At 40.2% G+C, this 26,444-nt stretch overlaps 1 protein-coding gene across 2 annotated transcripts in view; it reads left to right on the forward strand.

Moving 5' to 3' along the window:
* The window catches only part of LOC139939300 (neurotrophin-3-like), a 50,219-nt gene extending 24,446 nt beyond the window's left edge, over positions 1 to 25,773 (forward strand). The window contains exons 1-2 of one of the 2 annotated variants that reach the window (XM_071935061.1): positions 10,745 to 11,819; positions 20,077 to 25,773. In XM_071935061.1, the coding sequence (XP_071791162.1) occupies positions 11,748 to 11,819; positions 20,077 to 20,934 (930 nt within the window). In that variant the 5' untranslated portion in view covers positions 10,745 to 11,747 and the 3' untranslated portion in view covers positions 20,935 to 25,773. Of the gene's footprint in view, positions 1 to 10,744; positions 11,820 to 20,076 lie in introns of those variants that run through there. The other variant, XM_071935062.1, reaches the window with a different exon arrangement.
* Positions 25,774 to 26,444: the final 671 nt, after the last annotated feature.

Genomic DNA, 26,444 nt, shown 5'->3' on the forward strand with positions numbered 1-26,444 from the left:
TTTTTTTGCTAACCAATTACTGATGTCTCATATCAATAAGTGATCCCTTATAATGCGCAATGGTAAAGGTTATAATCTAAATAATAAATGAAATGAAGTGGGCTATACGCTAATATAAATTAATGGTCTTGAACGACACACGGAACAAGGGCATACCTACAGAAGAGTCTCAACCAATATGAAAATGCAATTTGCCTTCCGTTCTTCCACACAAGCGATATTTGTTTAAAGTCAACAATCGCGATGCCCTGGAGACAAGCTCCTGAATGAAAAGGAGGAACAAAAGCTATCCAAAGAAAAGAAGGTTTCAATTGGTGCAATAGAATCGATGGCAGGCAACCTTTAGTAAGTGCAATTAAGGGTAATTGGACGTTGTTGCTATTTGTGTCGCTACTAATTATACCTCCACATTTTCCGTACCAGTCTACTGCCGTCTGTTGCATGCTTCCCCGTATACGACTCCGTTATGCACAGAAATGTAATGTCAATTACAAACATGCACTAATTTGATCTCGCATGTCGTGTCACTGTGTATCAATAATTTATATACAAACATTGTTTAGTCACGTGCGTGTGGCCGAGTACCAGCTAGGCCAAGTTCACCAAGGAAACCAGTGTTGAAGATGGCAGGGATGCAGCCATGTTGGTCTTGTTCCCCGAAGGCCTACCTAAATAGCAGATAAATGGCAAACTGCTCTTATTCATTGCACAAGAAAGGAACCAGACTTGTTTTCTTTTCTAGCCTCCATTTGGGTTTCAATTATTTGAATGGAGGATATTCAAGATGGCAACACTATGACGCAGGTCTATAATTTGTGCCAAACAATTGCAATTTAAAGGTGTCGAAACCTTTATTGAATAGTATATCTATTTCAAGACACACCTGTTTTGTATCCGGGTCCAAAACGGTGTACCACGACAATCACCGAACATTGTAAGGGCGAAATTGGAAGACGCTGCCAAGCTTCCTTTTTTTTATACGCATAACTGTGACGGTGACTGATCAAAGAGTGTCGAGTTATCTTAGACCAGCTCAGATCAGCTTGTAAACGGTTTACGCTTAATGAGTACACACATTTAAACAATGTAGGTGAATGCTTGGTGGATAACTACGGTTTGAAAAGTACTGTCTTCAATTACAGAAAGTATCAAGTAACATCAAGTCTATATAGGGGAGTTTCGGATGTATATACCAGGGTATCCAATAGAAAAGCAGTTCGATTTCATATTATATTATATACCTTTAAGTAGTTCGGTTTCTCTAATTGATGATTATAAAAGGGCATGTGTTACACACACCTTTAATTTAATAATTTCATTTGATTTCTCGTAATATTGCTGTTTTTCCAATGTAACTGTTCGAAATGTTTAAAAAGGACCGTTTGAAAGAAACATTTTTGAATAAACAAAACCAAGCATGGACGCCAAAGCGCTAGCCGTGCTCTAGTTCGTTTACATTTTACGCTTGTACAGTTCGGGGAATCTTCGAGAGCCAACAGGTATCTACCAGTAGCGTGGGATGATCCATGCAGCCCCCGGCCCGAAAATGTAAACCCACGATGCGTGTGCATCCTGGCCATTACATCATAACACACTCTCAGGTATCGACCCCTTTTTCCATCTTGAAAGGTCGTGGAGAATTAGGAATTGCTATAAGGCGCTTGTGTCGATGTGGAAGACGTTTTTGAAGAAACATGACCATATGCCATATTAATTGAATCAATTGAATTGTAAAGTATACTCTCGCTAGAAATGGGCTCGCAAGGGAAGTTTCAAATGTGGTTGAGGTTTATGCAAACGGGCCTTGGCGCGTAGGTGGGTGCTGGATGTTCAACCGTAATTAGCAGACAAATGTTGTTTTGTTTCCTCTCAGGTACTCGTCTAAAGCCCCGGTTCATCCTGCGACTGCCAATGCGAAAATGTGCAGCAGTTGAACTATCAACTCCTGTGAAACATGTTTTAGCATAAAACGAAAGTGTAAATGCCGCCAGGATTATCGTCACACCAAACATTAATTTTAAGCACACGCCACACTAAACCAATATAATCTCCACATGTGAACATGCTACGCACTCATCACACCACACTTTTCAAACACACACCGCACTCCCCATATACATGTACGTACAACTCGCCAAACCAAACCTTTCAAATCACGCGCCACACCAAATAAAAGTTCCCGAACCAACGTACTCGCCACGTGTACGCTGGCAAAACCCTTGCCACTGACTACTGTGCATTACGTTACAACCACCGTACCAAACTTTCTATACCAAACTGTCGCGTTAACTTTCTCAATCACTACATCAAACTTTCCAACGTAGGCGTAAGGCCACCACATGACCCGCACTGCTTTCGCTGCTACCTTCTCAACTCGGCGATACACCACCCCTTTTCGGTACCCTGTCATACTACACATCAACCCGCATCTTATTTGGCTAATGTTTTTGAATTAAAAAGCCATCTCTTTGTCTCAGCCATGGTCACGGTATGAACCTTGCAATGTGCTGAAACAATAGCCTCACCATTATACAATTGGACAGGTTGAAACTTATAGAATCTAGCAGTTTACTGGCTGTTGAACCTGTCAGGTACTCAAGTATTGAACCGCCGATAGTGTAGGCTTCGCCGGGGCCACGTGGGGGCGTAGCCTTTCCCCCAACGGGGACCTTCTCAAAGCTCATCCAAGTGAAATACAAGGGGGCGTAAAACCAGGTGGATTGTTTGGGTCGTCCTTTACGGGCCTCCCTAAAGGGGATGCGACCCCGAATTTTTTAAATCAACATCAATATTGTCCGGGATTTCTGATGTTGATAAATTGCACCATGCTTTTTAAGTGTTTGCCAAGGGAAAGAAAAGCGTTTTAGGTGCTTTAGCGTGGGCTTAAGCTTAAGTACAATTTTGTTTTGCATTTGTGCTGAGAAACCTTTTCTCAAAAAAAGACTGTTGTAGGCTACAAAAATCAAACTAGCCATCAGTGGGTTCCTGAATACGGAATTCACTCCTACTTTAATTTGGACCATGAAATCGTTCGTTTTCTTCTGACACCGTCTTTTCCGGATCTAGTGCGAATTATTTCAAGATCTAATATTTATCATAAAATTAAATAATCACCCCCCCCCCCCAAATCGGAAACTCCGTACCAACTCTCAAGTGTTCTCTTGTCATTCAGCAACCACCTTTGGTATTTTCTGATCGGCTTGTACCCGCCTCTCGCGGCTCGGCAAGCAAGGAAACCGCGAGACACTCTAGGGTTCTATTTATAGCCTGTATTATTGATCTCACCGTCAATGTGACATTCGCACACAATCTTGCCGTGTTGGTTTATGACGCAAGGATCAGATCCGTGTATGATTTTTGATGAAACCCCTCCAAGCCTCTTGTGTCCAAATGTCACCGGGCGGGGTTACCGTCAGTCATTTCCGTATCACGGGGAAGCACACAGAGAGTCAACCGCGGTGACCATACCACTGGCGTTTAATCTTTCAGTCAGTGCCAGGCTATCCCCGCTATATACTTCCTGCGTAACGACAGCCACTCTTTTTTATTTCATTTTATAAACTACAGCTCGTCTGAACAGATAGGGCAAATTATTGCCTCATTGATACCGATGCCTTTATTGGTTTCTAAGTGGTGTGTGTAGCCGACTAATGAATCCTGGCAGTTATTACGTAGATGCCCCGCGCAAAAAATAGATACAGAAGAATTCATAGTGCAGCAAAATGACATCGCAACCTAGTCCGGAAACGCACCCACGCACGTGCAGCAGGAACGCACAAAACACCCATCGCCCCAGGGTTCATCAGGCAACAATATGCCCAATATTCGCGGGAATTACCTTTTCCATACTGGCTTCTAGTTGAGGGTTGTGTAATTGTACATGGCAAGTAATATTCGGAAACAATCAAGGCATGCATCCATTCGCTTCCAAAGATATACCCATAGGTCACGTACCGCAACGCTGCATCTCAGGTAGTTCATCAACGCAGTGTGCTATCTTCTATAGTAGAAAGTGACAGGAACAGTTTATCAAATCGGGCGCAAACGCTGAAGTGCTCGTCGTTTTAAACGATCTTACAATCACGATGAGCTGTAGTCTTTACTTCAGTCGTCCTCATAATGAAATCTTAAATGAAACTCATGTTTCTATATTGAACTAACGTTACTGATCAAGAAACGTAACGCGGAAAAAACGAAACAAAAGAACGTTTTGAGTTAGATAAATTAATCATGGAGCAAAAAGAAAGCGTCGTCCGGAGAAGAATAAGATATACAAAAAATCAAGTGCAGATGTCACCAAGTTTTGTTTGCTGAAGAGGGAGATGAAAGGCTAGAGTTGGTTTGTGAGACTAAGTTGCCCTTTCCTTAGGGAAAAACCCCACAATCCCTTTATCACGTGTTAAGTTCGACACTAAACGGAAAACTTTGTTTTAAGCAGAGGTTTTGGAGCAATACGTGAACCTCATGTGCGGTTTGCTAACGTGAAAAGTCATTGAACTGAAGCGAAGAGGACATTGGTAAACAAATGACATTTGCAAAATTTAATTCAACCTTTGTGTCTAATCAGCCATGATTTTATGCCTGATAATTTTTACGCATTGTTAACTCGAAAGGTGTGTATCGGAAGTACCGGCGTGTTTTGTACACGTGCCTCCTGTAAGGTATTGTTGCACTTAATACACGCGTAGGCGACGAGTCAATAAACGCGGTTATACCAACACCCAATACCCTATAGTTGTAAAAAGCCCTTGTTCTATCAATGTAATAACCAATATTAATGACTGGGGTGTCGCACTGAGCAGAGACACAAGTACCGTGAAATAAAGGGCTGTGATTAGCCGCTTGGACTGGGAGTGATGATCAATTTGTGCCAAACTGTTGGCTATTATTCACTTACTTCCCAAATCAAGTACTTCGATCTACATTGTGATTATTGATCCAAATACTCCCCCCCTTTCGTTACCCGAAGGACGATATCTGTTTATTCGCTGTGACAGACTCTCGGTAACATCTAGGTGGCGCCCTTGTGATTTATCGCTGCTCATCGGGTTCTCTTGCCTCCCGTCAGATAGTTCATGTAGTGTGATCATTGTTGACGTAGATCAGATCATAGAAAAAACCGGCATGGTCAGATGCAATTATGTAGGGGCAATTTATACCTCGAGAAAGGTTTAGGAGCATATAGGACACAACGAAGAAAACATATATTTTTTGAATAAAATTGATAAGTTAACGCAATACTCTTGAACTTAAACCAGTTTGAATCTGAGAAGAATAACTGCAGTAATGCTTCTCAGTTAGTGTATTGCTATATTCTACTCAAAGGGGATGGTATACCTTAGTTTGGTAATTACTACAGAAATTAAATATAAATACTATTGGTAACAAGCACTTGGGAGCTGTTGGTGTTATAAAACATTGTGAGAAACGATGGAAATTTAGAGCTCTCGAGAGATTAATTTTTTACCTCAAACTTTGAATAACAGAAAGGCTTCGGGCATGTAGCCTTTCTCTTGCGTCCGAAAGCACACAATTCTATGCAACGAGGGTGTGTTTTTCTTTCATTATTATTTTTCTTGCAACTTCGATGACCAATTGGGCCAAACTTGGCACAGGTTTGTTATTTTTACAGTGAGGACACTGATATTTGACAAATACCCAAAGTACGCTATGCCTTTAAGACTCCACAATAGTCTTATTGTGTGAAAGGGCACTGTGGCTCCCAATTATGGTTGAATGATCTTTTATATTAAGAATTGTGTACGTGCAGAAAACGATTTCACCCTGATTGCCTGTGCTATCATCGCTGCTATGGCCTCATGTAATGATTGAATGATCTTGGAGTGGCAAATATCTTCTCAATAAAATTAAAAAACCACCGCCCCAACCACTACTCCAGTCAAAAGGGGGACACAACTCTCCGCGGGCTTGAGAATTAATTGCTGATAAAACACCGAGCATATCAAGTTAAGCAAACAGAGATGATGGAAGAAGAATCGACGAATACACCCACGCCCCAATCAAAAAGGAGGATATTATGTTCCGAGACGGCTCGGCCACTTTTTCTTGTTGGTGAAAAGGTCAGGCAATCTTGGAGTTAAATGTAAAACGCTTGGATATTGGTAGTAATCCGTGAGACGTCTTAACTAAAGGCGATCGTTGACTCGACGGCTCGGTGTAAGACGGAAATTGCCGTTTTAGAATTTCAATTAAGAATTTGTATTGGTTCTTTGTTCAGCTCCCTATAGACGCCCACCAGTGGAAGTTTGTATTCGAAACGGCCCAGAAAACGAAGCTGAAACAATAATGTTCTTTTGGCTGTATACATGAATTTGTCTTTTAAAGGCAGTGGACACTATTGGTAATTTCTGAAAATAATTATTATCATAAAACCTTTCTTGATTACAAGTAATGGGGAGAGGTTGATAGTATAAAACGTTGTGAGAAACGGCTCCCTCTGAAGTGCCATAGTTTTCGAGAAAGAAGTAATTTTCTACGAATTTGATTTCGAGACCTCAAGTTTAGAACTTGAGGTCTCGAAATCAACCATCTTAACGCACACAACTTCGTGTGAGAAGGGTTATTTTTCTTTCATTATTATCTCACAACTTCGATGACCGATTGAGCTCAAATTTTCACAGGTTTGTTATTTTATGCATATGTTGAGATACACCAACTGTTAAGGCTAGTCTTTGACAATTACCAATAGTGTCCACTGCCTTTAAAGGTTAGGTTGGTTTTATGTAACACCAAGTCACTGACCTCGGCTACATCTACGTTGCTTTGTCTCCAAAAAATCCAAGCCCGTACCAGTCACAGTTGCTTCAGAGTCTGATGTAGGCCTCGTAACTGTTCATCTTGTTGTATCATTGGTTATTCAAGAGGTAATCGTGTGAAATTGACTGGAATCCATACGAATGCAACACACAACAAAACGGAAGTACATTATAAAGAAATAGTCGGATCTAAATCGCCTCAGTTCATTCTGGTATCCAAGCTATACCCTTCCAGGGTTGTAGTAGTATTAATGAAGAAAGAAACACAATCCTCTTATACAGAATTCACTGTGCATTCATTGGATTAAATGAGGTACAATTTGCGGTGGAAACATGGTTGTGTTTTCTGGGGCGGAATAATTCGAGGTTGACTTCGGGAAAGGACTGGTCACCAGCAGTGTGGGTGATAATGCTAGGCTAGAGGCAGAGTGTGGAGTACAGTGATAAAGACATAGGGGTCAGTGACTCAAAAGCATCCAGGCACGGGGTATAGTTTGGGGTTGATGTATGAAGCTATAACGAGGATTTGGGATGAGACAAATCGAATAATCTTGCGGTACGTGCTCAGTGTAATTAATCACAGTCGGTATATCCTAGGTTTACCAGCTCTCGTAAATGCTTGCTTCATCATCAAACCATCTGATGCAGGTATAATACAGATGAAATCATAACTGCTCACTGTTTTATCATAACGGGATGGTGAAAAATCACATTCGGATAATGCAGGATTTGTGACAAGTGCAGGGAAGTGAACATACTTATCATATTGGGCATGGTCATGTTGGATCTGTTTTTAAAAAGTAGTGAAATGTTTAACCTCGAGCTGAAAGTGGTTTCGTGTGCAAATAATTTCAAAAGTTCTGTCATAACTTATGCAAATCAATTCCCATAAATGGCAACTAGCCAGACCTCTTGTTTTTCCCCCGCTGACCTAAATAAATGCACGCCTCTTGTATGGTTAGACAAGGTGTTTCTTGAATAGGCAGGGGATGACATGGATTTCGGAAACTCAAATACTTCTATGGCTGGTGACAGTGGCGAGTATTGGATTTCTATGCGGGGGCTGGTGGTGAGTTGATGGTTTGCTAAACAAATGATGCCCTATTTTGTCTTGTTCCCCATGTTAGCAATAGTTGTAGTCAATTATACCAACTTAAAAGAACCAGACTATATTCTCAAGTCAGCCTCGTCTCTGGATACAAATCCAAATGTTCTGTGCTCCGTGTGGTGGTACGGATTCCAAGTTAGTCAATTGAAAAACTTGCCGCCAGTACAGCTTATTAATATTGCTGCTAAAGAAAGGGGTTTGTTTTAAGAGTGGATTCTGGTCCAAATGCCTTAACTTAAATGTAGTACTGGCCGTGTACGAGTTGTCGGCTACGTCTATGCCTACAGCAACGTCGTCATGCGTTTAAAGGCAGTTGACACTATTGGTAATTGTCAAAGACTAGCCTTCACAGTTGGTGTATCTCAACATATGCATAAAATAACAAACCTGTGAAAATTTGAGCTCAATCAGTCATCGAACTTGCGAGATAATAATTAAAGAAAAAACACCCCTGTCACACGAAGTTGTGTGCGTTTAGATGGTAGATTTCGAGACCTCAAGTTCTAAACTTGAGGGCTTGAAATCAAATTCGTGAAAAATTACTTCTTTCTCGAAAACTATGGCACTTCAGAGGGAGCCGTTTCTCACAATGTTTTATACCATCAACCTCTCCCCATTACTCGTCACCAAGAAAGGTTTTATGCTAATAATTATTTTGAGTAATTACTAATAGTGTCCACTGCCTTTAATAGGACAAGTAACACCCTTAGCGACAGTCGCAGCCGTTGATATTAATAATTGAAGGCTAAGTTTACCTGGTAACAAAATGGTGTCCAGTGCCTTTAAATACCGAGTTGGCTGATGACGTGGTCAGGTGCACAGGAAGTGGACAATATTCACAAGAATTACAATAGACAATTTCTCAAATACCCATTGCGCAAGCGCTAACTGTTAAGTGAGGTGCATGCTGGTCTAGCTAGTGATCAAAGTTGATCGCTAGCTAATCCAGCATGCACCTCATTCAACGCATACAGCGAATGTATTTGCGATAAGGTCTATGGTAGATCGAAAGACTCGATTCCCAATACAACCGATACTTTTATAAATAAATTTAATGTATGAACACAATAAAACACAATAACAAAACAAACTATAAAGGAATGGGTCTAAATATATGTATTCAAGTATTTTCGATATAAGAAAAAAACAAAGACAACCAAGTTAGCCCACAATTATTACCGTTTCCATGTTTAAATTGATATTATTCTAAAAATTAATTCAAACCGCTACAAAGTCGATCAAATTTAAAATGAAAGATGTATTCACCATTTTGAATCAGTTGTATCCCCCGCCCCACCCCCTCGGGGGAATCTGTTTCTGTGACTAACTTTAAGTTTCCCTTCAAATAAAGCAAGGTTTCTGTTTGCAGAAAGATTTGGCAAATACATTGATTCTCCTTAGATTAAACAGCCGTGCGCTATACAGGTATTGTTGACCATGTCATACCGAGTTGCTGAAAGTACAAGTACCCATATATACAGTGAAGGCCCTACAGGCTTCTAACTATAGCGGCCTCTGCATACGTAAAACTATCACCTATCGCGTGATTCTGTAAATAGTAAATCGACACTCACAAGTCTAAACCCCCGTGAACTAATGAGGACATGACCTCATAAGAAGGTCACGTAAGACCCTTTAGTGGCAGGGGTGGAGTGAGCGTACGTTTCCCTAGATGTCTGGTGGGCACATAACTTTTTTTGACCGGCGAGGATTTTTTCAATTTGTGTGTCGACCCTCCCTATGGAGCGATGACAGCTCTACACTTGGCGTGATTATAGGTTTTGAGATATCGTTTATTATGCATTTCAGATGGATGTTCTCAGCGTGTATTTGTCTTCTTCTTTATACTGTATGAAGATGATTACCTAATTAAGAATGGGCAAATGATGTGTCATCAAGATAGTCTATCATTGATAGCGCACTGTATGTGAACCAGGAGTAAATTATGAACAGAGGTAGTGCGTAATGATTTTATGTGGGCAAATGTTTTTATTTGGTTTGTGAATTATAAAATTAGTTAGCCCATGAAGATTCATGTTTTGCACAATTATTAAACTGCGTTATGATGGGTTTATTTATAAGGAGAACTGCTCGAATGCTGTGAATCAAATACTTCCTTCCAATAAACAATCCTGGAGCTGCTCTTTGAAAACGTGTGGTAGATCTCACACCTTCCCTTTAACAAATAAATGAGTCAATTATGAACCAAATGCTCGGCAAACTTCAGTTTGTATGAGTCCGAGGACCTTCACCGGCTGTAGAGGAAAAGAAAACCCATTCAACCTCATCCCACAAGTGCATGTTTAACCTTCAGCGTCAATTCATCTAAAAATGAATCAGAAAATAAGCCTTTGTTGTGGCTGTGCTACAAAACACAATGCATCTTTAAAGGGAGACCTATTTAAAGTTATTCATCCAACTTCCTTGTATGTTTTGTACTGAATTCCCTTCGGGACCAACGCAGGGCCAAGCTTCCCCCTAACTGGGATACCCGGTTGTAAAGTTGACACACACGGGACCTGCACACCCATTTTTGTGGCACGAGCCATCGTAAACGCTTCCCACATTCGACGTGCCCGCCGAGCAGGCTAAAAATAACCCAAGCTCAAGTCATGGAGACGGCGAGCGATAGAATGTTATAGAAAGCTTTGTTGACAAACGAACAATAGTTGCGAGCGAACTTTTGGACAGGTCTCCAACTAACGAACTACAAGCCGGGACTGGCTCGTGTGTTTTCAATATCGGCTTCTAAACTGTCTGGTGCATATTTGATATTGGGTACCAGCATTTATTGTCGTCGCTTAGGCTGTCAGGTTGGCAATGTGTGTTGTGATAAGATTGAACTGACATTATACTTAGAATAGAAGTTCGCTTAATACAATAATAAGTGAAGAATTCCTGTATGGGAAAATAAACATTTAAACTATGGGAGAACAAGTTTACTAGTCTAGAGAACTTCCATGTTGGATTTTTATGATGGACGTCTGTTGTTGCGGTCTTCGGTTTGTTCTTGTGGTTTAATTCCCCACGGTAATTTTAGCCGGTTGTGGTGCGAGGAGGCTTTCGTGATTGCAGTAGCCCATTCCGTGTTTCTAGCGAGTTTCAGTAACTATTCCTCCCAGCAGTGAGTCCATGTTGGGGATGAATGAACCCAGCAGGGTTTCCAGCAACAGTTCGTCCTCTCTGAACCTTCAATTACGTGCTTGTCAGTAGCAACTCGTCCTTGTCTTGCGTGCTTTCTATTCAGTGTGGTTGACCAACGAAGGGCTTTGGTAACAAACGTGGAATTTGTTTTTTACACAAGACAAAAACTGCACGGGGCAGAATGGAATCGGTTCAAAGGATCACCGGCAATCCAAGTCATTGCAGCCTCAGAAAAGGGACAAATTAGTGCCGTTAAAAATCCTCACCATACGGTGACAACACGTGCTGGGTCTCTTGCTAAACTAATTTACGACCAGAATTCTTGGGATGACGATAGCTGGCCGGCGCGGTGCTATTCAATGGTGGCTGAAGAACACACATCATATGGGATGTTGGTAATCCGAAGTATTCCCGGTGCATTGCATACTGGACTAGTCAAGCCTGTGTACTCGCCAGACATCACTCATTGACTCATAAACGATGGGGAATTCTCATTGAATAGCGCAACGCAGACGGGATTTTGACACACTGCCCTGCTGAGCTATAAGTTGAACTGTCATTCACTTAGCTATAACATTTTTGTCACCAAATCTGGGATGTTTCAAAACTATGTGATCAATTTTTCTGACACCAGCGGCTTGTATGTAGTCGACATTACTGCACTCGGATACAATTTATTATTGCTGAGTTAAATCCATGTGACAGTCTACTACGTTGTAATGGATAGTTTGGAATGTTGTTTGACGATGGAGAGGAGGCATCTGCAAACTCGTGGACAACACATTGACTCGGTATGTAAATTGGAATATAAGCTAAATTATTAAGATGGTTCCAGTTATACTTGCATTACCTTTGATATGTTTGTTGAGTAAGACGCTGTTATTAATCACATTTATATTTTGCACCATATTTATATCTTGCACCAATTGGAGAATACCTTTCATTGCTTACATAATCAGAAGGCTATTTACTATAAACAGCAATGTTATAATGCTTGACACTGATCATGCAATGGAATCTGACACGTGTTGTATAAGCTAATGGTAACCAAAGGTAACTTGGCGGGTAATTCGAACTTAAATCAGTCTCCCCCAGCCGTCACATGGCAACATTCCTCTCATGATAACAACCCCCTTGTTCATCGTAGAGGTATTATTGTCAAGGACATTCAAGGGCAATGTGGTCCAAAATAAACGGAATTCAGGGGGAGTATTGGGGCTGAAATGCAACCAAACATACTCGTTACATTCCTTCAGTCTTCCCCTGTGAGCTTGCTGTGGAATTTGAAGTGGTCCTTACCGCGTGCCCCAATATCATGGTTACATCAGTATACCAAACTCAGACAAGCTCGTCCTTCCTTGCATGAAATCGACCATAAATCGAAGGGGACCCTCCTCGAATGTTTGGACTTGGAGACCTTTTTGGAGGGCCCAGTATAAGTATTATTACAGTTTGACTGAACGTAGACTTCGACCCTATGAACCGGCTGATGACATATGTATGTTTAATGATAAATGACCGGGTATAGACAACGGGCATGCCTCTCTCAACTTGAAAAATCAAGTTAAAGGTGTACATTCGTTCTTTATTTTGAACTCTTTAAGAATGCACCACCTGGGAATATGATAGAAATTCAGGCCTGGCAGCCAGTAGCACCTATCATTGACGTTCATAAATAAAGATGCCAAGTCATAAGTGTTCACAAATTAATAACGTCATCAATGTATTTCTCGGCTGTCCGAATGTCTCTTAGTGAACTTTGGTCTTGTAGATTTTTTTTTTGTCAAGAAAGCCAAATTTAAACTTGTCAAAATAAACGCCGCTGCAAAATGGGTGTGCCGATGACCGTAAATCAGAGCAGTGTGCAATGTGGCGAGGTATTTTGTTTTCAACCAGCTTCGTATTAATAGTTTGACAACTTCATGTGTCAGATTGAAGTTTTGTACTTGCCACCGATACCGATGCCGGTTAGAGCTGTATGTTTTTTCTTTGACCAGGATATCGCTATGTGGTCCTTGTTCAAAATTTGTTTTTAAGTACAGTATTTTGTTTTCACTACTACATTTTAAACGAAATTTACCGGATTGATTATTAGTAGCGAAAAGGGGAGTTGATCTGTGTTTAGTAAGCATGGGTTTCCTGTGAGGTGGATTTCACAAAAAGTTAGGGCTAGTCTAACTTAGGACTAGTTTCTCGTCCTCACCATGGACTTGCCTTAAAGATGCTATGTCCGATTTTGGGCCGATTTGACCCAAACATTTTTATTTAAAATTCAATAGGTATTTTGATGGGGGTCGAGAAAGTTACAAGCTTTCATTTGAGCCATTGCTCGAAAAAGTCCGCCAACTATTAGTAGCAGTGAAGAAATGCTCAAAATTAGTTTTTGTTGGGATCCCGAAGTATATATCACGTGACCAATTCTTATGAGTTTTATAAGAAACGTTAAAAAAAATTGTCATGGTTCCTGACCATTTAAAGTAAAAGTTAAACTGTTTTCGTTAGAGCGGGTGATACTCTTTGAAATACCATTCACTCAGAAAGGTCTATTTTTTTAATGTTTGGGGCCAACAATCTTACAAAGCATCTTTAAATCGTTATACTCCTAAATAGTCCTAAGACTAGTAGAACATTTTGTATGAACCCTTGAAAGGTTACTGATTACGAAGTTTTAACTACTCTTAAAACTTCCTGGTCATAATTGAGCCGGAACCCTTGTCTCAGGGGGCTTGACCCATTTCCAGGCCAGTCTGATCTGGAAACTGTTTAACAATGGGGAATTTTCATTCAGATTCTGCTTAAGTTTAAAACCTGGATTCGGGTCAGTTTGACGTAGATTACGGGTCATACCCAAAACGGGTCAGGCCCCTGTTGAAGTGGAGTCAGGGTCAAACTCTGGAGAGAGAGTTTTAGTTTTAAGTGTTAACCTGTTTAAAAAAAAATCACTTTGAATAGGCCTACTGTCCATTCTCAGAGCCAAAAATAGATCATAAAAACACCGTCACATGTTTCGATTATGAATTGCACATTATCACATTAAACCATATATATAATTCTTCTCGTTTTGACTAAAACCTGTTCAACAATTTGATGACATTTTGATGTTGTTATTTACTTTTAACTGGTGTTTTCTATATAGGTTTTTGTGGACATGGCAGTTTCAGACCGTGTTTATAACACGAAGAGTGAAAGAAGAAGAACAAAAAGTCTTGTGAGCAGAATTTCTAAGTTACTGTGACAAAAAAGATCCACTAAACGTACAATCATTCTAACTCCTCATGGGAAAATGTTAGGAAATTAATACTTACTTTTCGGAAATGATCTCTAATTCCCCACAAAGGTCAACAGAAAATGATACAATCGAATAGTCAAAAAAACGAACCACCGCATTACGATCGAAATTGTTTAAACGTGTAGCCTTTAAAGGAAGGTTTCCCAGGTTAATTTTCGGTAAAATTGTAGCCTATTTTGTTCTTCACTCTCGATTTTGAGGCCTAAGATTCAAAACAGCAATAACGATTAAACCTACACAGTGTTCTTTTTAGCAATGCTGTGCTGATTTTGGTGGTCTTCGATGTAACAGTATTTAAGACAAAATTTTGTTCAGTGAGTTTTCAAACTGGAACCTTATCCGAGTTGTTGTGTCGATAAAACAAGTGAACCCCAAATTGAAAATTTAAACTTATATTCCGGTGGTTGGGTTGGCATTGTGGTGTCTTTCCTCACCTTCCACCTGCGGGACCCGGTTCAAATCACGCAGGGGCACTACATGATGGATTGGGTTTTCAGTCCCTACCTGACTGCGTGGGTTTTACCTGAAACTCTCTGGGGGGTTTCCTCCCACAAAAACTGAACCTTCCTTCCTTCCTTGTCTTCATCCAGTTATTGGCTCAGTGACTAAGTTCGCTTTCCTGGGAGTCATTGGCTTCACAACCAGAGTCAATGATATCTGTACCTATCTAAACTATTGACAGATTCTTATTCAACGTTAGAAATACCAGTTGACAGCCATCCTTAAACAACTCTGTCATGTTCAATATTTTACTAATATAAACATGCCCACTGAGCACACAATATAAATATAAATATTTTGTAAGATTCATTGATTCCGCATCGCGTTGGCCTTTTCCAAGTAAAAGGGACCTTTAACTAGCCCAGTCTGTTTGTGGGTTCAAGGTGGGTTTGGGTGGACAGGAATTTAATAAATAAATAAACTTTAATAATTTAGAAACAATCATTAGGTCAGCCATCAGTCCTACAACGATAGCCATGTACCTACCCTAAATGAATGCGTGGGTTGGGCGTCAGTCTATCTACACGCAATAATTATTTTATCTATATTAAGCAATTATGTATTAGATCTTCATCAATATATTATGAGATTACCAAGTTAACGATATATACTCAAACTCTGCCGTAGAATGGAGACTTTGAACCGGTATGAAATCGCTGACTTTATTGTGATTGCCACTTGCCAGTCACAATATTATGTTGATCATAAGTCCCTGGTAGGTTATGAATATGCATACAGTTCTACGAATGGTGCACTGGAACATCACTGGTTATCGAAAGACCAGCCGTTTTTATTCAATCCTCAGTTTTTAGGATAATTCTAGAGTTTTCAATGAAACGATGCCTTAATTTTGTTAAGCCCCAAATTGATTCTTCTCAAAGCGATACCCTGTACGACACGAGATTGGTTTAAAAAAAAAAATCATTTTTTAAGACATCACACTAACAAATTGAATTCCACACAGAATGTATATGCTTCGGATGCTTTCCTATCAGTATCTGCCACTATCTCTAGAATTTTGTAAAATCTTTCAAAACTCACTTGTATAGGCCTAATCAATGACTCACTCTTGTATTTTGCTGATTTCTGTATACAGTGTTATGGCCATGTTAATCCTTGTTGCTTGTTGTTTAATTTGTGCTAAGCGGTCTGTTACTTTATCTGGTTCATAGTTAGAGTGATATACAAGTGCTCTGTACTGATGGCAGCGTTATACTCTTTGAATTATGAACAATTTTTTGTTTTGTATATTCCCATCTAAACATAAAATTATAACATAGCTTCCCATGCAGCTCGACTCGGCTATGTCTTACTTCTCTGTTTATTCATAAAACAAAAATGAACGAACCTCGTCTACTGTGTCGTTTACATTTCAGCAATCTCGTTTCCCACGAAGAATGGTGCACCGTTTACGACATAAAACAAAAATAACATGCATTTCACGTGTGAGTAACTCCAACGGTAACCGCAGACCTGTTTTATTCAACACGAACTCCTTTACTTAGAGAGAACTGATGGGGGCATCATTCGTGGAAAGGGAAACGTGGCACTCAGGTCTCAAAAGGGTCCTAATATTAAAGTCAAAGTCAGTGTTTATAGTATAAGATGTACAAAGATCCCTGTCTTCTTTGAGCATACAATCTTCAAAGAAAAAAAGACAGTATAACGGAACATTGACGAAATAAACTTTTATTATTATTTGTAAGCTTGCCTGAGAGAGAACACAAACAAAGATACACTATTTCAAGGTGAGGTTGGAAACTGTCATTATAAGGACTCTATATGGGCCCAATTTCATAAGGCTGCTTAAGCACAAAATTTGCTTCAGCTAAAAAATAAGTCTTGCCTAATAAAATTAAATTATAGGCCAAGACGTCACTCAATTGTTATGCTAGGTAAACAGCAGCTAAATACTAGGCTAGCCACAAGCAATGTATATGGCATGAAACTTTGGCCAGTAACATGTGTAAAAAAGCATGCTATTTTCGCAAATTGTGTGCTTAAGCAGCTCCATGTTATTGGGCCAAGTTGGAAAATGAGTGAATCACAAAACTTAATTGACCTTGGAGTCCCGCTTACGGCAACATCATTCGATTCGCACATTCACTTGACTCATGCAAGCGAACATATCGGGGGAAAAACCCTCGCATATTATGCCCTGTGCCATGTGATCAAAATGTGTCACCCAATATGTGGCTCTAGTATAATAACGTCTCTCAATGTTCTGTGATTCCTCCCCCCCCCCATCCCCCACCCACCACCTCAGCTGCCTATTGTGACCTAGCTGTATCTTGTGCTTCAATTCAGCATAAATATAATTCTGATGGAATAGACCTTTAATGTTACTGTCAATTATTATTAAAGCCCCCAGTAGGAGAATTTACTCCTGGTCGTTCAAAAACAAGTCCTCGTTTTGGCAGCTCAGTGTATTGTGTTTATTATTGTGGTGGGTCACTCGATAATTGTTTTCAAGAAAAAAAGGGTGATATAACTAGGTACTCCCACGTGAACCTGTCGGGATTTTGATCTTTGTGCTCCTAAAGAAGTGACTGTACTTAAAAATTCAACAGGGCTGATTGATGAAGGATGTCTCACCACCCACTATAAAACCCTGGTATATGTATTTTTTTTTACTTAAGATGTTCAAAACTATTAGTGAAGTTTCTGTTTTCTTAGAAGACACCCCTGTTTTTTCCTTCTATACGTTGCGGGGTGACGGGCCTTGTTGATGATCGTGAACTTTTAGTGCATTCATTTTATGCCACAGTCGGAATGTGGACAAAACGTGCAGTTATTTTACCGTGGCTCACACAATCATTGCAACTGACATTTATCTTGCCGAAAGTGATCATTCAAACCAAAAGGTATACATAGGAGGGAAAAACTTTGGAATATTTCTAATTCTTCCGATCCAACATTCAATAAATAATAATTGCCAATGAAAACATGTTTATGGCAGACTCCAAAAGTACACCGTGTGTATACTGGTTAACAACAAGGCATAAATATTGATTATCGTTGGTAATGGTTTTTTGTTCGTCTTTAATAGTTTTTCCCGGTTCATGCTGTGTACTTTGTTTGTAAAGATCTCTGGACGCAGCGGTTCCTCTATTTAGCATCAGCTCCTTCATAATGAAAGGGCCATGGGTGGGCCAAACACACGCTCAGAGTACTTAACGTTTGTGATTTTAAACATTTTTGATAAGTCGACCTTTGGGTGCTTTGAGTGTGGTAACTGCTCGCAGCGATTGCGTTCAACTGTCTGATTTGCTTATACTTGAAGGCCCGTTTAATTGCTTGACTGGGTAAGCGACGGTTACATTCTGTTGCCGAATTTTCGGAAAATAAATCGCGTTTTTTTTTATAGAGTAGAGGATCAGAAAACATGAATAATTTATTGTAATCTTGTATGTGACATTGTTTGTTTGTTGCTTTCGTTTGTTTTCGCTGTAATGTATTTGTATTTGTAAAAGGGCGTTTCAAAACAAGACTTTTTATAAATTTCCCCATATTGGTTTGCTCCGTATCCATTACATTATACTATTTTCATTTCATTCAATCCTCGATTGCCTTTGATGTACTTAATTTTACTTAATTTGTTATTATTCTCCAAACTTCACCAATATGAATATCAATGTTGATTGATTTGAAATTGGATTGAATACTAATAATGGCTTGTGTTCAAATCGGCCACTCTGTGACGCCCATGGCGCTCGATATTTATTTGCGGTGACCTGGTCACTAGGCCATGTATTTAATTCCCTAGACCAGTCCATATTAGGGAGTATTACAGCCTGTGCTGCAAAGTATACAGAACACCGAGCTAAATCAATTGCAAGAACCACATACTCCTTGGTGAAGAGAAGTACACATGCATATAGTCCCTTCCTGGGACACAAGTGTCACGACCGGGGTTCGAACCCCGTCAATGATGAATTGAGTCAGATGCACTAAACTGCGCATGCTCAGCCAGCCACAACATACCATGTCTAACTTAAATATTTGCTGTATCACGCAGACTCTCAGTACTTATAAAACCCTCGTATGCGTTCTGCTAAAAAAAAAAATCATCCAACCCAGCGTGCCAATCATGAACAACCAACCAACATGGCCTTATCGTCACAGAAGACACTTTATAAAACAAATGTAAAATCGTCAAATCATTATAGCTCTTTATGATTGTATTTTGTGATGTATGTTGTTTGTTTCACTTCAAATTCCACCATAAGTGCCAACTTCTCGTTGATATGAACATCGTTACCCTTTCACTCCCTAATGCAGTCTCTCCAATGCATCACTTTATTTATTTGTAGACTATGAAGGTGTTTCTGTAGTAAATCAATCGATGAGGTTTGTAAATCAGCCCCAACGTGTTATTCTAAAGTCTTGACCAACAACAAACTCGGTGTGTTTTAGCAACGTTTGGCCACGTTATTAAACTGATGAAGTTCAAAGAGTGAGAAATTGATAGCTGAGACTAATTCTCCCGGGGATCACAGAACAACATGGAGCTTATTATTATACGCGCCGTATATTGCAATTGATACGGCATGGTTACGAGTGCTTTGACGCGGAGACGTCTTGTGGTGTGAAAGGCGGTTGATTGATGTAATACATCTAATCTGATCATCAGTGTATAGATGATCTGAAGCAACTGTAGATTTATTGCATAAAGTATCGATGTCGTTTGAACTTAAAGTCACATTGGAGTGACAGTGTATCCTTCCTAAAACCCAAACTAATATAAATTATCTGAATCTATAAGTAAAATCTTAATAGAAATAAAAAAGCGCTTCAAGCGCAATCTCGGTTGATCAAAATTAAGGATTTGTTCACAATAGTGTGAGCCTTTCGCATCGCGACTTTGCTAAGCTTCAGCCCCAGCCGTGGTTTGATACCGAGTCCAACACCTGGTTAAGCTGGGGCTGCATACTCTTTATAAGCAGGGATTCTAGAATGTCAAGCAAGGCCTATGCTAGAATTGGACCAGAGCTTTGGTTGCGGTAGGCACATGCTGACCATCAAGATTGACCTTCGGGCTTTGTCTTGAGTTACTTCATAATTGTTTTGGGGGCAATAGACTTTATAAATAGGCCTTTATCTTTCACTAAGACCAGAAACTGTATGGGAAGGAGGTATATTACAGAACATTGTTTGCTTTGTATCTAACCACTGATCAATTGTTTAGCACAGATTCCTTGGAGAAAGTGATGTGAGAGCTAAATAGTAAACTGTTCTTTCTCTTTTGTCTTCCGCAGTTGTGCTTACGGCGCCTACTTACTCTTGCAATCTTCTTATTACCTTGGGCCATCTGTAACGCAGCCCCCTGGCAACTATCAGACTACAAAAAGGGGCACTGGACCAACGACACTCAGACGGGAACAGTGTCACGTAAAAGACAATACAATAGTTATCATGTGGAGGGAAGTACACGAGGCTGCAAACGAGAACATAGTACCAACAGCCGCCGACACCATCGCCACCACAATCGGCACAAGAGCAAAGACAACGAAGTGTTCCCAGCAGTCAGGTCTAGCAACATCCTAAATGAAATACCGACCTATGTGTCAGACTTAGTGGCATTTTCGCCAGTCAAACCCGTCAATCCTCCCTGGTCACCAGAGGCTGTTTTGAGCGCAGATATGAATGAGGTGACGGGGCGGCATCACCGTGAGAAGCGAAGCACCACTGGGAGGGGCGAACCATACCAAGCTGCCTGCGAACGGGACGCAAGCTGGGTGGAGAAGAGCTGGGCCTACGACCTCTTCGGTAACAACGTCACTGTAGTCAATGAGATCACAACCTCGGACGGTAAGCAAATGAAACAGTGGTTTTACCAGACAACTTGCAAGAGAACTCCTGAACCGGCTCGAGCACCCAGTCCTTGTGCTGGGATCGATGCGCAGGTATACGAGTCCGAGTGTGAAGAAAAACTATCCTTCGTTTACGCCGTAGTGCGTACACCAAGAGGAGAGCAGGGATGGAACTGGGTGACTATCAGTACGTCATGTAACTGTGCGTTCAGACAAAGGGCAAGCCCAATGAGAAGAACGCCATTGACCGCCTATTCCTCAAGCGACTCTCGCACACAACCAACTTTATCGAGAGAGCGATGAACAACTCAACCTACAGTGCAGGCTTTTAAACTGAAACCGTAAAACCAAGCCAAACTTGCAGGGACTTTGGAAAGAAAGTGTTGTCCAGAAGATACTTTTGACCTCGCACAAGTATTGAATAAAGTTGTATAATGTACCTTTCAGTGTAGCCGCCGTGTTAACGCCTACTGTCGATCTATCACGAAGTCTGTCATGCAACAAATCAAGCCAGAAAGTATTGCGTATACCTGCCCTATGACGACTTGGAAGCTAGTATCCTTCAGTCTTCAATCTTCAGTCTTCAACATAAAAGGGACTAAACAAAAAGTCAGAAAAAAAAACACAAAACAGCAGAAATCCCATGATGACAGGTCTTGCCAATAAAGATCCCACTTCTGCAACCACTTCTGCTCCCTGAGTTCGCACCTTTCAAAATTGTCATGTCCAAGACCTCCATTCTGTGTACTTTGCTTTACTCTTTTTTGTGAACTAGACCTTTGTGTGTGAACGTCTCTAATATTGTATAGCAACTTTCTGTGACGGTGTTGAAGATTGAAGGCAAAATATTCATGGCGAGAAGCAATTTTTGTGATTGACAAGTGTATCTCAACAGCACAATAGTTTGCCATGATCAGTCATAAGCTATAAATCCAGTTGGGTTTGTATAATATGCGATATGGATCACAGAAATGCCTTGCTCAATCACTTCCCTAAAGTTCATTAGGCCACAAGCATTCCAGAAAACCAGCTTTCAGCTTGGCGAGTACCCTTATGCTGAACTATTTTAGCAAAATGGTGCACATTGTTATTGCCCTTTCATCCCCAAACAAAAGTCCCTATCGTCAAAATGGCTAAAAATAACTTTCGTGCCTTGCGCAGAAGACAATTATAGGCCTACCTTGACGGAGGGCCGAGGCCACCATACTATGAGCCCAGTGCACTAAATATTCTGGGTCACACGATAAAACATCACAAGCAATTTTTTTTATATAGAAATATCGACACTCGGCATCATTTCCCCCTTTTTTGACAGGAATTTTGCTTGTGAAAATGCAAGTTGCCATCAAGACGCTTGCGATTCTATAAAAACTCACGCGCCAGCATTGGTTTGGAATAACTTGGCATGCATGTATGGTTCCTTGCAGGCATAATGAATACAAAGTCCAGTAAGTTGTAAACACAGTTGTATCTGTCTGCTCATGGTCGACAGCTGAAAGTTGGGACTTCGTCTCCCGGTATCTAAAAAATCTCGCCCGATTTGAGAGTCATCATTCGTTTGCTACGTACTGCTGAGGTATGCCACAGAAACGAACGATCTATGGACCTATGTGTAGTAAGGGGATGGAATATTTAAGCCGAACGAGCAATGATCTTGATGGCAAATTGACCTGTGTGTATGCACTTTTAAACCATGGCATTACTTTATAATCCGTAGGCAGATCACGGCAAGGTTTTGCAGGCTGTGTGGCAAACAGCAATGAAAAGAACCTCTGTTTAGGAAATAGTTGAAATTCATCAGTACTGAAGAGTGTATTTATAGAGTGATGATACGTGTTGAAAAAAAAGAAACATTTGCGATAGGTTTAAAATAATGACTTATGCAAATGTTTATTTAAAAGAAAAAATGTCGCCGCATTTGGAAATATCTTCAAACTGGAAATACTACAGATAAATCGGAAGAACAGGTTAACACACTGTAGTTTCTCGAGAAATTAGAAATCGGGATGGAAAACTGTCGACATCAGTTTCAAACAACCATTATTGTGTGAAGCTTGTAAATGGAGGTGACTTCTATACCGAACGTTATAGTGTTCAACAATGTGGTGTTTTCTTTCAAATAGGTATTGGAGTCCTCGTTTGGGAACATAGCTTTATGTTTCCGTGTGTTTTTGTGAAAATTGGTTTAGTAATTTGATTGATATGCTACCCGTACCATCTGAGTGTCCTTCGGTATTACTTTCGGGCAATGTAACACAGGAACCCTGGGAAGTGACTGTAGCACTGCGCTCTAAACACTTCCGAGTGACCAGGATCAAGGTCTCGTTGGGCCTAGACTTGATCCAAGTCCCGTTCGTTTTCGGAAGATCCCTAAGCATACCCGCCGTCGTAAATGTAGCTATTGCGGAACAGGTTGGGGGAATGCAGAGCATCACTTTGGCACGGGATTGGGACTTGAGTCAAGTCTACGTTGGGCCTGACCATTTTCTGGGTCAGTACAAACCAGAATGTGCGTCAACATATCCAGAAATGGTTCAAACTAAACCTTAAGTCCAAAAGTCCCATGTTTTTACTCAGAGGCTCCGTGACCCATCCGGATCATTTTGGGGTCAGGTGTGACCCGGAGGCTGATTAAAAATGGGGTTGTCTTCGGATTATTTGCGTCAATTCGACAATTTGACATAGATTCTGTGTCATTTTTTAACGCATGTACGGGTCAGGCACCGGGTCAGCGTCAATGTTGACTCGGCTGTTTTTAGAGTGAAGGCATGAAGACGGGGCCGTTCTGGTAGGGGTAGAATGAGAAATAACATGGGTTGAGTTCAATACAGGCCACTTATTTTTGTAAACGGCCATATTATTTATCACTGATTGTGCTGTTCGTATTGCGGTGGGCCTACAGTATAAAGTATGATACATCTAATTACTTTATCATGAAACTGTGGAAAATGTAAGACGTATTGACTGACCGCTGCATCAAAGGTCGGCCAGTTTAAAACACTTGATACAGGTAAGAGCAAAGCTTGCTCTATGATACAAGCTGTAAGTGTTTGTGCTGTATGTAATGTGTTACGTGATATTTTGACTGTTGAAACTATCAGTTGTGAGTTATGATAAATTGATAACTCGTTGTGTATAACTTGAGGCATGTCATTATAATCTATGAGGGTCCATCGTATTTCAATGGCAACTATTTCATTGTCAACCCCTAACGTGTACATGGCCCCATAATAGCCCAACTTCCGATGAGAACAGATGGGGCAGTACGGCAGATGGGGGTAAATCATTGGGCCAATAAGTACATTCGATTATACGAGCAGGGTCTGTTCACGGGAAGAAAGTTAGAAGAATATAAAGAATTGGCTCCATGGCGTGCAGTTTTGAATTATTTGAGGTAATAGGTGGTACAGTGTCTGTTTTCTAATTCAAAATGGCTGCCATTGCTCCTTATCCTACATACTAGTATTTTTCAAAAGGATCGGATCGGTGATGGCCGGATAACAAATCCTTTTCATTAAATAAAAGTAAACTGCCCGAGTGTCAAATTTCATGCCTGTATCATTAAAGGTACAATACTTACCAACCTGCCAAGCTTGACTCTAGCGGGCTCAGGATCTTCCCTTGAGTCAAAGATTGGAACAACCGTATAAACTGTGTTATTGGAACTTATTTTGCAAAACCCCCATACAAATCTGTTTCACATAAAAGCGCTGGAGGTCTGGCAAAGACCACGGGTGTAGTTTTTCTGACTCGGGGCCTAGTCAGTGATCAGGGTTTTACACGAGTGAGACTACTTGCCTTTTTTTACTGGTGCCCCTTCACTCTAAAACATTCCGGGTGGAAATTGACATTGATCCGGGTCCCGTGTGGCCTGACCCAGGGTCAATATGAGTCAGTTTGACCCGGAATCTATGTCAAATGACCCCGAAAAGGTACTGACGCAGAATCAGTTAAAATCCCAGTATTAGTATTAAAGGCAAGTATAATGCGAATGAATCTTGTCTCAACATGGCCTCGTGGCATCCAGGGCCTAATTTCATAGAGCTGCTTAGCAAAAAAATTTGCTAAGCGTGAAATTTCTTCCTTGATAAAAACAGAATTACTAACCAATTAATTACCATTTGTTGCATTTAGCGTGTTACTGGTATTCAGCTGTTGTTTGCTTATCCTGAAAATCACGTAGGAATTTGGTTGGTAATCCTGTTTCTTTTATCAAGGAAGAAATTTCATGCTAAGCAAATTTTGGTGCTTATCAGCTCTATGAAATTGGGCCCATGTATACAGAAACCGTTTAGTGGCAGCGATGTTTATTGTTACAGGAGTTTGGTATTTCTCGAATGGACAGTTTTAGAACATAACCATTATTTTTGTATGTGTTAACGTCTGTAATTGTATCAAAATGTTCGTGCACTTTAGTTCTGTGGTGAACGCTGCTCACCGACAGTGTGATTTAAACTTATTTAAGAGGATCCACAAATTGCATGACAGAGAGCCCAGCAATTTGATCAAAATCTTTGGTATTATTGTTCAAATTGGGGTAGTTCATATCTTACACGGGATATATTTGAGTAAGAATATGAGCCGACTCACTGCGTATGATAAGCCTACTGGCCTAAATCCCAGTGTCGTTTTAGATTATTGTTATACTCAATAATGGTGAAATAAATGTATGTCAACATTATGCGTTTACCATTGTAGGAATATATAATTACAGTAAATTTAACCTTGTACTACTCTTTAAATATTGCATAATAACTTAAGATACAAGATGTAAATGTTGTGCATTTATTATATTAATGTTTACTTAGATCGTTTGCTGTAGTCCAATTCATTGGTATTTTTATGCTGTACATAATATTATGAAGCGCCTGTCATTATTTATTGGTGTAAATAAACAAAATAAATAACATATTTTATATTATCGTTTTATGGACAACAAACACTACCAGCGTGCTTGGCTAGAAGTAGAAAATGACGAGGATTTCACGAAAATTGGAAATTGTTTACATGAGAAGAAAAAATAATAATATGACCATTGTTAATACTTTATTCAAAGACATGAATCAGATTTGTCCATAGAGGGCGCTATTACATTGTTGTACGACTGATACTCTATGAATGTAGTAATGAAAAAAAATAAACTTAAATCATTAAACCAACGAGAATTTGTCACGTGGTGTATTTCTTATTTTCATGGCGCTTTATCTGATTTCAGAGGATACACAGCGAGCACCGACGACAATTCGTGGCTGAATGCCGGCGTTTTTATATGGGGGTGTGAATTTAAAAAACAAAATGTTTAAAAGGGAATGAGGGTAGCAACGAGTTCTTCCATGGCCGTTTAGAACCGGCAGGGTATTACGACAACGACCCTGCAATCCCTTTTAAAGTTGTACAGTCTTTTTTAAAGCTTTGGTTGTTGTTTTTATTTTTAGTATCCCAAGTAATTCTTCGTCGCTAGACCATGTGACCTTTGTTTACAATAAGTGTGACCTCGTACATTCTTTGGCTAGTCGGGCGGGCAAGATACTGAACTGGTTATAAGGTGACATTAATTGTATCATAATCTCCAGATAAATCCAAGAGTTATGAAAGCTGGACAAGTTTTGAGATGTGCCCCCTTTCGTCATATTAACAGTTAATGAGAATTGGACAGTGCAATCTCCATAAAATATAAAATTTACTTCAATAGGCCGTCATGCCTGCAGGAAGTCCAGGCTCGGTGGCTCTTTTTGAAAACATGCGCGATGTCACAGGTCACATTGATTGTCTATAGTGTGTAATAATCAGTCAACTTTCAGATTAAAGGGTCC

The sequence above is a fragment of the Asterias amurensis genome, chromosome 7 (assembly GCF_032118995.1).
Source record: "Asterias amurensis chromosome 7, ASM3211899v1".
Taxonomy (NCBI): domain Eukaryota; kingdom Metazoa; phylum Echinodermata; class Asteroidea; order Forcipulatida; family Asteriidae; genus Asterias; species Asterias amurensis.